At 31.7% G+C, this 14,543-nt stretch overlaps 1 protein-coding gene across 1 annotated transcript in view; it reads left to right on the top strand.

Moving 5' to 3' along the window:
* Positions 1-14,543, top strand: part of LOC108739790 — a 93,475-nt gene that overhangs the window by 62,191 nt on the left and 16,741 nt on the right. Inside the window, exons 2-6 of the mRNA XM_025975712.1 lie at positions 5,195-5,381; positions 9,214-9,442; positions 9,509-9,670; positions 9,737-9,846; positions 10,011-10,135. Of these exons, the coding sequence (XP_025831497.1) occupies positions 5,195-5,381; positions 9,214-9,442; positions 9,509-9,670; positions 9,737-9,846; positions 10,011-10,135 (813 nt within the window). The remainder of the gene's footprint in view (positions 1-5,194; positions 5,382-9,213; positions 9,443-9,508; positions 9,671-9,736; positions 9,847-10,010; positions 10,136-14,543) is intronic.

The raw sequence follows: 14,543 nt of genomic DNA on the forward strand, positions 1-14,543 counted from the left end.
ATGATTACAGGGTGTCTGCAATCATAAATATTGCTTGGTTGTTCATAACTCATATACTTAACAGATTCAGTGGACGTTGCAGTAATTATTATTTATTGGAAAGGGCCGTCAGATATGATTTTAAGTGGTACTTGGTTGGCTTCATTCACTTTTATTTCAGATCCAGTATTATACGTACCTATATGCTTCGACCTTTTCATTATTCTGTATTAATCTTATGAAGATCATCCCGCCTGATTGTTTGTGTATACCAATTAAGGCAGCTCATGTTGGCTATTTATAACAACAAAGCAGGATTTATAAGAAAACGGATGTTATTTAGGAATCGTGTGGGTAGGTCGTTTCAGAATTAATTTACAAAGCTGTTACAGTGAATGTACTAAGTTGCAGGCACTTGAGTATCGAGTTTATGGTCTAATTCGTGATTGTCTTTTTTCTTTCTTTGCGAGGTCGTTCTTAGAATCAACGGGTGTGGTTGTAAAATGACCTCCCATTCGCTACGAACTTATGCCTGAAAGCTTACGGATTTTTAGAAAATTTATGAACCATACTTTTGCAAGATTTTTGTTCTCTTATTAGCGTAGAGTCACCAACTAATGTGCATACTTTATATGACGGTATTAAAGAAGAAAGAACTTTTTAAGAAAGATAAAAATATAACTCTACCGATTCTTTACTTATAAATGAAATGAAATGCTCATTTTGTTAAATATGAGTCTCTTTGTTGATAAAAAATAATGGTGCCCACTATGGATCTTTAATTTGAAACACTATAAGGATATGTATTTTATTCAGCCACTTGACCAAAAGACGCTTAGGCAAGTTTTTTTTAAAAATCATTATCGTCTTTTTTGTGGTTTGGGCAGTTTCTTACAAATCTAATAGCAAATCCTCCATTAGGGTCATAAAAGTAAAATGGTAAAAAGCATTAGGAACACGTGCAATTATTCTTTATTGTGAAAAGATTAATAATTAGAAAACAACAAACTAGTTACTACACGTAATATACTAAAATAACATACCTATATGTAAAAAATTATTACTGATAGTAGGTAACTATTATAGTAGTAGTAATTTTAGCGTAACAGCCACAAATTATGAAGTAATAGTTAATACCCAAAGAATGTAATGTATATCAAATGGCACTGTGTATAAAATCTTACAATTAAATGTTAATTGTTACACGAAGAACGTTTAAAACACTTTCTAAAACGTAAATATTCTTATTACTTGCTAACCTGTCCGCAGTTAATTGCCCTCTAGATATAAATAACATGCATTGTTGCTTCACTTGAGATGTAGTGTAGGTGTTAGGGCAACAATACATAAAGGAATAATATTAAATTCACTTGTTGTTAATTATTATTATATTATTTCAGATATTCATAATTAGATGTAAAGGCGATTAATATTGAACCGTTATGAAATTTTAAATACATTAAAGGAATCACTAAGACTTTAACACCTTCTTTCTAGTCATCTAAACGATCTTGTTTTTAAACAAAACCATTTTATCGAAACCACCATGAAAAGAAACTTCTTAGGGAAAACCTTAACATTTCTAGGTCAGATCAGGCTCTACGAGAGCGTATCATATAAGGCATTTATGAAATATTCTAGTTACAATAGGAAAATCCGAAAATTATTAAGTCTTAGAACTGAATACCCTGATTGATGATGCTGATGATGATTTTATTTAGCATGTTAGAAACAACTCTAGAAACTAGAAACAAATTAGTTGCAGTTCGTCTTTAGAAAATAAAGGGAATATAACTAATATAATACAAAATAGTCATTGCTACATGCGGTTACTGTTGCTGACACTGTAATTAAAATGAAACACTTCGGTGCAATTTAATGGTTGTGTTTAAGTAGTAGTTTTATTACATCCAAAATCGTTAAATCTATTAAATTTGCCATTAAACAACACGATGCTATTGGTGCATTTGCTCACAGAAGAAAGTGGTCAAATATAAACATCAGTGACATTGGAAAGTGACTCTTTCTAGATCAGAACAGGTGTTGTATACAATAATTTGAATCGCTTTTCTGTCAGCTGTTTGGCAGTATATAATATGCTGTATACTTGTATAGATACATACAATATTTAAATGCATATATGTGATTTGTAAATACACCAATACTATGATCTAATAATACGGTAATAAATCTTATTATTAATGAAGCTATAGTTAGGAAGGTCTATAAATCAATTTTCGATTTACCCCGTAAATTAGAGAAATAACTTTTTACCGTGGTGTAGCTAAGAGGGGGAGGCTTTGGAGGCGGTACTGTTTTTATATATTTATATACTCCCAAACCTCCTTAATAAAAGCTTTTAAATCATTTTGACCTCTTTTGAAATGATATATGAGTAAAGTATAGATATAATATTGTCATAACTTTTTGATTTGCTAGGTAGGTAGGTATGTACCATTTACCATTTTATTTATCTTAATGAGAAATTGATGATGTACTTTCATAATCATAAAAATACCAGACAACGTGTCCAAAAACACGTCTACTTTGTAATATCTAATGAAAAACATTAAAAGAAAATTCAACAATCTAAAGCGGTCATATGGAGAGAAATAAGTTGAAATACGTTGACATATAAAACTTCTTGAATAGTATTTCCTTTAATGTTTCAATTTTATCATATTTAAAAATGTTACAGAGGTTTTTTCAACTTTCGAAATAATTTAATTCACTCAAAAGGTTTTTTGGTTTGTTAAAGCCTGATACTTGTTCATTTGAGTAATTATCTTTGTACTGAATAATATTCAGTTTTGCAAATCTTCCCTCCACTTAGAGGTCTTCCATAAACCAGGTGGCTCGAATTTTTATACCATTAGACCTTCCTCCCCCACGTGATGTGCCGTAGCTTTTCGTCCAGCCTCCCTTTAAGGCTTTTACTTGGACCCATCCCCTCTTCCCTTTTATGGTTCAACGTAGCCTTTGTTCGATTAACCCTACGTGGTTTCTGGGAGACCCCTTATTTTGAGGTTCCTGTAGATTTGTGCCAACGAGATTTTAAGTCTCTTCTAAATTGCTTTTTCAAACATAGTTGGGCAACGAAACCATAAATTGGACATAAATTGGATTGTCAAATATTTCATTACCATTAAGGTATGTGACGTTTAACTACTCTATGAAGGAATATATAATAACAGTTAAATAACACCTTTATTAGCCTTTGTGGTGTAAATTAGTTTACTTGATTAGTACACTGTATTAGACATTCAAATGCTACCTAATATGGAATTAATAATGCTAAAATATAAGTTATCAAAACACTCTTAAGCACAATTTGTTTGGGGTTGTAACACCTAATGTGACTATCTCCTTTCATAAGCGCTGGTTTCTCAGTCGATTTATTGCAACAGAGAAACATCTTTTATCATCCCTTATTTCACATACTTAGTCTGAATTCCGCAATCCACATAAGTCAGTGTCTGTGGTGTCTATTTCTGGAACTACTGGACCTATCTTTTGCGTTAAAACTGTTTTATATTCCATCAGGCTTACATAATAGTTAATCTTATAGTAAATACGAATATGAATTTTAAACTACGTCCAAATTTATTTATCAGTTTTAACTTTTATTATTATTAATAACGTTTCATTTTACTATGAAGGGTACTTCAAGGGCTTCAAAATTTTGTCAGTAAACTGATTAACTTGTTTTCAATTGATATCTGCTGGTAAGTGAATAATTTCATATGTTAACCAAATTATTAAGAACAGAATAAGTTCTTTGTCAGTAATTTTTCGACACTATCATACTTAGATCTCAATGTTCTTATTAAAGGCACAGACGTATATTAGTTACTAAGTAAATATTAATATACTACTAATTTCATAATAATGAATACCTAAAAAAATCATTAAGATTAAGCAACATTAGAGAGTTCAATAAAATTTCTAATGTTGTTTACTTTGCTTACTTTGCTTAAGAAACTGGGCATTATTATATTACAAGGGATGTATGCAAAAAATGAAGAACGCAATTGAATCAACTCCATCACACCATTGACGTTAGGAGAATTAGACAAATATTCTATACCTATTCTAAATTAATAAAGAACATAAACTTCTTGGTTAGAAAATCGAAACTACCAAACGTGGATAGCGATTTCAAATTTATCAGTTCTTATCAGCACGGTAACTCACCGGTCTAATCGGAGCTGTTTCACAAAACTAAATTGGCACAATATCAAGGTTTGGAAGTATATCGCCATCTACTGATAATTTTTGTCATTAATTCAGTTTGCTTGGTAGATCACATTTGTAAGCCCCCATTTTGAAGTTTTACCTGCTGCAGTAGATATTTCTAGATGGCGATACGCGGCCTATAGTGTGATATTTGAAATTAAGTAAAAATTCAGCGTATTTATAACATTTTTATAAAAAGAAGCCCATCTACATGAAACGTTGATGTATCATTTAAGTAGAACTAGACACTCTGTACATAAACGCAAGTTATGGTGATTAGATGTATTCATCACGGCAATTTGAATAAATTGCTAGCTATATTTATGCATTTAAATTTAGTATTGCGATACTATTTATAGTCGAATTAGGTAATGCTGTCTGGCAATATTACAAACATTGCAATAACAAATACTAAGTAGGTATTGTTTACATAATTAATGCTAGACAGTTTAGGTTTATGGAAGAATAGTAACTCATAAAAACATAATTTGTTGCAGAATGCTGAACTGAAATTTTTTAACACTACAAAAGACTATATGGTATATTAAAATTAGGTCTAAACTAACGCTTCGGAAATTTAATTTCTTCATCCATCTAAAACCAGTAACTCATATTTGTTCAGAATGTATCCTTATTACTTACTTAATTTAATAGCCCGTTATTTATATAGACGTTTCAACTATTTATATATTAAACGAAGTGTAGATCTGAATCAATTAACATTATAGTTGGGTAATATCTAAAAGGTTAAACATTAGCCAGAGGAATGAAATTTTCAGGCTTGATACGTGCAATCATCAAAGGGCGGTATCATCAAAAGAAAAGAAAAGTCAACACAGAAACGCGTAATTTCTACATTCAGTAAACGTTTTGCTTCATCTGTATCAATTTATTTCATAGAAAATTTTATATTATGTAATTTATTAGTTTGTTACGTTGTCGCCCCACAGTCATTTACTTTTTCTTTTATTATTCTCAGATGCAGCAAGCAATCAGCGGAAAATCAGTTCCAGTAGACACACCATTTCCGAAGAAAAAAGAGTAGCAAATTTCGATTGTCCCGAAGAATTTGGTTACTATCCCCATCCCAACGATTGTACCCAATACTATGTATGTGTTTTTGGTGGTGCCCTTTTGGAATCATGCACAGGAGGCCTTATGTACAGGTAAATAATATAATTTAGTAAAAAATGCAAACGTAAATTGAAATGTTGTTTTATCCTAATTAAATGGATATAATAGAGTTCTTTGTAGTGCGTTCTACTTCTAGCTTATTCTTCAGCATATTAGCTTTCTAGATTTCATTGGCATTGACCCTAATCAGAATTAGTAGTAGGTAACGCCAATTAAATGTGGAAATTTGCTTATGTTTGCTTTTTAATACACATGTTGCTGTGTAACCTTGTAAACAATTTGTAGCCAATTGAAACCGAAAACCGTGAAGATTTTCTTGATCTTTTTTACTCAACCATTTAAAATTTAACTTGTGCATAATAGTACGTATCTATTTAATCTATGTGAAATAAAATTAAATGAAAAATATGTTCATCGTTTATGCATTTAGTTAGCTAGTACCCGCGACTTCACGCGAGTGGAATTTGATTAAATGACTACCCCTATTTTACACCTTTAGTGTCATTATATAATGGATGATATTGTTGTATAATGAACATTTGTGCAATATTGTAAGCTTCATGACTCAACGGTTTTGGTTGTAGCTTTATCGATGGAACCCCTTTTTCAGTCTTTTAGGGAATAAATTTAATGTTCCTTTCTTAGATTTCGCCTACGTTGTAATAGAAATGTCTTTTCAAGTATTTAGACTTAGGAGTTTACACAGTGCTTTGATATAGCGGTAAAAAGTTAATTGGGTTAGAACTTTTATTATTGAGCCAAATAAATATCAAATTCAACTTACTATTTTTAAACGATTTACAAGAAAGACTCAACAGAACGATTTATCTATACATTATTATAAATTGACTTATTATATTAGTATGTATTTAAAATTTTTACAAACAATCCAAATCATAGTAGGTAATAAAGAAATTTATTGCATTTCTTTTCGTTAATATTTGTGAACAATTAACATTCGGTGTTGTCATTTTATTATTTTAATTAAAATAAATACAGGGTTTTCGCTTGTTGTTTAACATTTTTTTTTACTTAAGCCATGAACTTCAAACATGTGATTGGCCAAGAAACGTTGGCTGTGAAGGATTANTCTTATTTTTCATTTTCTTTTTCTTTTTGTGATGTTGCTCTCCATTTTCCTTTTTTGCCTGGTTGATTAAAGCCTGACTACGCACTCACCATAATCTATGAGTCTGTTCTCGTCGGTTAATTGACCTTTCTGGAATTAGCTGGTTATTGAGGCATCTAAATGAAGGATAGAATCAGGGAACTTACTAACTCACCTACTGCTGATATTCAAGGCTTACTATACAGATGTTTCATACAGTATGGTTACTCCTTTGATCTAACCTAAAATGCCGGCTTTTTTGCAAGCGGTCATAAATCAATTTTATGTATAGATGCAGAATTTATCTGTACCTACTGTGGCTTTACGATGACACTCTGTACAAAACACCCTGCTTAAAGGGAAATTCGTCAATGAAGTGGCGAATTGTCGGAAGAGAGAGATTTTAAGGCATATGAAGGGAGTGAACGTACTGTTTAAAATATATATTTATAATGTGTCCAGGATGTTGTCATATAATCGGATGTCAAACGGGTATACATAAACATTAGATAGGATGATAAGGTGCTAGTGGGCGTACATGTTGTAGACAAATGCTCAGTTTACATAATACATATGTGCTACTGGGAAACTGTTGTTAATGATTTGATATTCCCTTCAAAAATGCACAAAGGAAAAGGTTACCTCCTACTAATGGTAGAAATCTTCAACCATATCTTTTTTAATGATTACAGGGTGTCTGCAATCATAAATATTGCTTGGTTGTTCATAACTCATATACTTAACAGATTCAGTGGACGTTGCAGTAATTATTATTTATTGGAAAGGGCCGTCAGATATGATTTTAAGTGGTACTTGGTTGGCTTCATTCACTTTTATTTCAGATCCAGTATTATACGTACCTATATGCTTCGACCTTTTCATTATTCTGTATTAATCTTATGAAGATCATCCCGCCTGATTGTTTGTGTATACCAATTAAGGCAGCTCATGTTGGCTATTTATAACAACAAAGCAGGATTTATAAGAAAACGGATGTTATTTAGGAATCGTGTGGGTAGGTCGTTTCAGAATTAATTTACAAAGCTGTTACAGTGAATGTACTAAGTTGCAGGCACTTGAGTATCGAGTTTATGGTCTAATTCGTGATTGTCTTTTTTCTTTCTTTGCGAGGTCGTTCTTAGAATCAACGGGTGTGGTTGTAAAATGACCTCCCATTCGCTACGAACTTATGCCTGAAAGCTTACGGATTTTTAGAAAATTTATGAACCATACTTTTGCAAGATTTTTGTTCTCTTATTAGCGTAGAGTCACCAACTAATGTGCATACTTTATATGACGGTATTAAAGAAGAAAGAACTTTTTAAGAAAGATAAAAATATAACTCTACCGATTCTTTACTTATAAATGAAATGAAATGCTCATTTTGTTAAATATGAGTCTCTTTGTTGATAAAAAATAATGGTGCCCACTATGGATCTTTAATTTGAAACACTATAAGGATATGTATTTTATTCAGCCACTTGACCAAAAGACGCTTAGGCAAGTTTTTTTTAAAAATCATTATCGTCTTTTTTGTGGTTTGGGCAGTTTCTTACAAATCTAATAGCAAATCCTCCATTAGGGTCATAAAAGTAAAATGGTAAAAAGCATTAGGAACACGTGCAATTATTCTTTATTGTGAAAAGATTAATAATTAGAAAACAACAAACTAGTTACTACACGTAATATACTAAAATAACATACCTATATGTAAAAAATTATTACTGATAGTAGGTAACTATTATAGTAGTAGTAATTTTAGCGTAACAGCCACAAATTATGAAGTAATAGTTAATACCCAAAGAATGTAATGTATATCAAATGGCACTGTGTATAAAATCTTACAATTAAATGTTAATTGTTACACGAAGAACGTTTAAAACACTTTCTAAAACGTAAATATTCTTATTACTTGCTAACCTGTCCGCAGTTAATTGCCCTCTAGATATAAATAACATGCATTGTTGCTTCACTTGAGATGTAGTGTAGGTGTTAGGGCAACAATACATAAAGGAATAATATTAAATTACGCTTCGTATGAACTGACCTATAGATGAAAAATCTTGGAAAATATTGATTTATAATAATCGCAGCATAAAAATGCAAATAAGTAACAATCACCGTTATACATTAAATACGACTTTATATACTGTAATGTCTTACTGAGGTGCTTGTTATAGTAGTCAAACACATATGAAATTTGCTGTTTATTTTATTTGGAAAAAATTGGATTTTGCTATAGTTAATTAGATATATTTTGAAAACACATTGAATTGCATTCACACATCGCTTCTATTTTCAGTAGTAATCTCAAATTGTTAATCCATTTTTCTAGTACAGCATGGTGCTATTGTACTTCAGTTACATAATACGTCAATATTAAAAAAATCTGTGCATCCATTTTGAATTAACGTGACCTTTACAATAAAAATACAATAGCAAGTTTGTAGGTGTCATATTGTGATCATGTGCGATCTGCAATAGATATAATGTATGCTTATTTCTTTAGCCATAAAACTTTCGGCTTCTTTTCAATCCATCTTTGTATNATACATTATTATAAATTGACTTATTATATTAGTATGTATTTAAAATTTTTACAAACAATCCAAATCATAGTAGGTAATAAAGAAATTTATTGCATTTCTTTTCGTTAATATTTGTGAACAATTAACATTCGGTGTTGTCATTTTATTATTTTAATTAAAATAAATACAGGGTTTTCGCTTGTTGTTTAACATTTTTTTTTACTTAAGCCATGAACTTCAAACATGTGATTGGCCAAGAAACGTTGGCTGTGAAGGATTAGACATCGCAGCTGTTACATTGTCCTCCTCGTCAGTTTCCGCCACATCTGCACCTTTAAGATCCGACTCACGACAGAGATATTCTCATCCTCCACCACCTCCACCACCCCAACCCCAAGCTGTGGTAACATCTAGAGGACAACCTAGGAAGCTGCATCATGAAATTATTAATAATAAGGTATGATTATCAACAACGATTGGCCAAATAGTCATACGAAAGGTAAATATAAAATAATTCTTCTAGCAACAACAACAACAGCAATTGTATGTTGATGAAGAAGAATCTTATCCACCTGCTGAAGAGATTGAGAATGATGCACCTCAAAGGGTTCTCAGAGGTCAGCCGTCAACCATTGGTCAAGTCCAGAGAGATAGAGACGGTCTAAGGCATGGCAATGCAATCCCAGTAAGAAAATACCTACCTTCTTTTCATACGTCCCAGTTTAATTATTAATAATGATTTTGTTAATAGACTTCTAGTGGTCGTGGTGGGGAAAAAATTGGTGTAATATCTTTTGGAACCCAACAACAGACACTTCAAAATTACAGGTATGAGATTATAATAAAGCCATTATATCATTTGTAACTGTTTCATTATTCATCAGTGTAAAACCCGACTACGAAGACGACATTTTACTAACAAACGACATAGAGACTAAGAAAACGAGACGAAAACGAGAGACAGACACCCAAAGGTAAAGTCAGACGAAATTAGTACTGACATAATTGATTAACTTGATTTTTAGCTTTATTGCCAGCCGAGATACAAATTCTTGGAAGCCAATACCTAAACCCAATCCCCCTTACGATTATAACCCTTACAATTTACGCCCCCCTCCATTACCAAATAGTGCAGTAGCTTCAAATCAGAGTGTTAACCCCATTCAATCTCCTGCACCAAAGCAGTTTGAAGTTCCTTCGACAAAACCTCCACCAACTCCATTCCAAGTGCAACATGAAGCAAATGACAGACGACTACGACAACCCGTAAAATCAGTAAAACCGCATCAGTTTGAAGTATCGCCTCAATTACCTGCGTCTGAACAACATACTCCATTGAATGTTAGGCAATATCCGACGAACAGACACACTCAGAATCGACATCAGCATCGACAGACAGCAACAAATCATCCTAGAAATCCAAATGGTAGAAGATTTAGAGTTCCCAGTTCTATACAGAATGTAGCAGCACAGCCACTACAGCAGAAAGAAACCTTCAAGGCCAATGCTCCTCAACTCGGTACAAGGGAATCACCTTTTAAAAGCAGTGCTCAACAAATTTCTTCGCTACAACAAAGTGCAAGAGAGTCTTCCATTAAAGACAATGATCCTCAAATTTCTTCATTACAGCAAAGTCCAAGAGAATCTTCTTTTAAAAGCAATACAGCCCAGACTTCTTTATTACAACAAAATCCAAGAGAATCTTCTTTTAAAAGCAATACAGCCCAGACTTCTTTATTGCAACAAAATCCAAGAGAATCTTCTTTTAAAAGCAATACACNCCTGTCCGCAGTTAATTGCCCTCTAGATATAAATAACATGCATTGTTGCTTCACTTGAGATGTAGTGTAGGTGTTAGGGCAACAATACATAAAGGAATAATATTAAATTCACTTGTTGTTAATTATTATTATATTATTTCAGATATTCATAATTAGATGTAAAGGCGATTAATATTGAACCGTTATGAAATTTTAAATACATTAAAGGAATCACTAAGACTTTAACACCTTCTTTCTAGTCATCTAAACGATCTTGTTTTTAAACAAAACCATTTTATCGAAACCACCATGAAAAGAAACTTCTTAGGGAAAACCTTAACATTTCTAGGTCAGATCAGGCTCTACGAGAGCGTATCATATAAGGCATTTATGAAATATTCTAGTTACAATAGGAAAATCCGAAAATTATTAAGTCTTAGAACTGAATACCCTGATTGATGATGCTGATGATGATTTTATTTAGCATGTTAGAAACAACTCTAGAAACTAGAAACAAATTAGTTGCAGTTCGTCTTTAGAAAATAAAGGGAATATAACTAATATAATACAAAATAGTCATTGCTACATGCGGTTACTGTTGCTGACACTGTAATTAAAATGAAACACTTCGGTGCAATTTAATGGTTGTGTTTAAGTAGTAGTTTTATTACATCCAAAATCGTTAAATCTATTAAATTTGCCATTAAACAACACGATGCTATTGGTGCATTTGCTCACAGAAGAAAGTGGTCAAATATAAACATCAGTGACATTGGAAAGTGACTCTTTCTAGATCAGAACAGGTGTTGTATACAATAATTTGAATCGCTTTTCTGTCAGCTGTTTGGCAGTATATAATATGCTGTATACTTGTATAGATACATACAATATTTAAATGCATATATGTGATTTGTAAATACACCAATACTATGATCTAATAATACGGTAATAAATCTTATTATTAATGAAGCTATAGTTAGGAAGGTCTATAAATCAATTTTCGATTTACCCCGTAAATTAGAGAAATAACTTTTTACCGTGGTGTAGCTAAGAGGGGGAGGCTTTGGAGGCGGTACTGTTTTTATATATTTATATACTCCCAAACCTCCTTAATAAAAGCTTTTAAATCATTTTGACCTCTTTTGAAATGATATATGAGTAAAGTATAGATATAATATTGTCATAACTTTTTGATTTGCTAGGTAGGTAGGTATGTACCATTTACCATTTTATTTATCTTAATGAGAAATTGATGATGTACTTTCATAATCATAAAAATACCAGACAACGTGTCCAAAAACACGTCTACTTTGTAATATCTAATGAAAAACATTAAAAGAAAATTCAACAATCTAAAGCGGTCATATGGAGAGAAATAAGTTGAAATACGTTGACATATAAAACTTCTTGAATAGTATTTCCTTTAATGTTTCAATTTTATCATATTTAAAAATGTTACAGAGGTTTTTTCAACTTTCGAAATAATTTAATTCACTCAAAAGGTTTTTTGGTTTGTTAAAGCCTGATACTTGTTCATTTGAGTAATTATCTTTGTACTGAATAATATTCAGTTTTGCAAATCTTCCCTCCACTTAGAGGTCTTCCATAAACCAGGTGGCTCGAATTTTTATACCATTAGACCTTCCTCCCCCACGTGATGTGCCGTAGCTTTTCGTCCAGCCTCCCTTTAAGGCTTTTACTTGGACCCATCCCCTCTTCCCTTTTATGGTTCAACGTAGCCTTTGTTCGATTAACCCTACGTGGTTTCTGGGAGACCCCTTATTTTGAGGTTCCTGTAGATTTGTGCCAACGAGATTTTAAGTCTCTTCTAAATTGCTTTTTCAAACATAGTTGGGCAACGAAACCATAAATTGGACATAAATTGGATTGTCAAATATTTCATTACCATTAAGGTATGTGACGTTTAACTACTCTATGAAGGAATATATAATAACAGTTAAATAACACCTTTATTAGCCTTTGTGGTGTAAATTAGTTTACTTGATTAGTACACTGTATTAGACATTCAAATGCTACCTAATATGGAATTAATAATGCTAAAATATAAGTTATCAAAACACTCTTAAGCACAATTTGTTTGGGGTTGTAACACCTAATGTGACTATCTCCTTTCATAAGCGCTGGTTTCTCAGTCGATTTATTGCAACAGAGAAACATCTTTTATCATCCCTTATTTCACATACTTAGTCTGAATTCCGCAATCCACATAAGTCAGTGTCTGTGGTGTCTATTTCTGGAACTACTGGACCTATCTTTTGCGTTAAAACTGTTTTATATTCCATCAGGCTTACATAATAGTTAATCTTATAGTAAATACGAATATGAATTTTAAACTACGTCCAAATTTATTTATCAGTTTTAACTTTTATTATTATTAATAACGTTTCATTTTACTATGAAGGGTACTTCAAGGGCTTCAAAATTTTGTCAGTAAACTGATTAACTTGTTTTCAATTGATATCTGCTGGTAAGTGAATAATTTCATATGTTAACCAAATTATTAAGAACAGAATAAGTTCTTTGTCAGTAATTTTTCGACACTATCATACTTAGATCTCAATGTTCTTATTAAAGGCACAGACGTATATTAGTTACTAAGTAAATATTAATATACTACTAATTTCATAATAATGAATACCTAAAAAAATCATTAAGATTAAGCAACATTAGAGAGTTCAATAAAATTTCTAATGTTGTTTACTTTGCTTACTTTGCTTAAGAAACTGGGCATTATTATATTACAAGGGATGTATGCAAAAAATGAAGAACGCAATTGAATCAACTCCATCACACCATTGACGTTAGGAGAATTAGACAAATATTCTATACCTATTCTAAATTAATAAAGAACATAAACTTCTTGGTTAGAAAATCGAAACTACCAAACGTGGATAGCGATTTCAAATTTATCAGTTCTTATCAGCACGGTAACTCACCGGTCTAATCGGAGCTGTTTCACAAAACTAAATTGGCACAATATCAAGGTTTGGAAGTATATCGCCATCTACTGATAATTTTTGTCATTAATTCAGTTTGCTTGGTAGATCACATTTGTAAGCCCCCATTTTGAAGTTTTACCTGCTGCAGTAGATATTTCTAGATGGCGATACGCGGCCTATAGTGTGATATTTGAAATTAAGTAAAAATTCAGCGTATTTATAACATTTTTATAAAAAGAAGCCCATCTACATGAAACGTTGATGTATCATTTAAGTAGAACTAGACACTCTGTACATAAACGCAAGTTATGGTGATTAGATGTATTCATCACGGCAATTTGAATAAATTGCTAGCTATATTTATGCATTTAAATTTAGTATTGCGATACTATTTATAGTCGAATTAGGTAATGCTGTCTGGCAATATTACAAACATTGCAATAACAAATACTAAGTAGGTATTGTTTACATAATTAATGCTAGACAGTTTAGGTTTATGGAAGAATAGTAACTCATAAAAACATAATTTGTTGCAGAATGCTGAACTGAAATTTTTTAACACTACAAAAGACTATATGGTATATTAAAATTAGGTCTAAACTAACGCTTCGGAAATTTAATTTCTTCATCCATCTAAAACCAGTAACTCATATTTGTTCAGAATGTATCCTTATTACTTACTTAATTTAATAGCCCGTTATTTATATAGACGTTTCAACTATTTATATATTAAACGAAGTGTAGATCTGAATCAATTAACATTATAGTTGGGTAATATCTAAAAGGTTAAACATTAGCCAGAGGAATGAAATTTTCAGGCTTGATACGTGCAATCATC

The sequence above is a fragment of the Agrilus planipennis genome, unplaced genomic scaffold (genome assembly GCF_000699045.2).
Source record: "Agrilus planipennis isolate EAB-ADULT unplaced genomic scaffold, Apla_2.0 scaffold164, whole genome shotgun sequence".
Classification (NCBI taxonomy): domain Eukaryota; kingdom Metazoa; phylum Arthropoda; class Insecta; order Coleoptera; family Buprestidae; genus Agrilus; species Agrilus planipennis.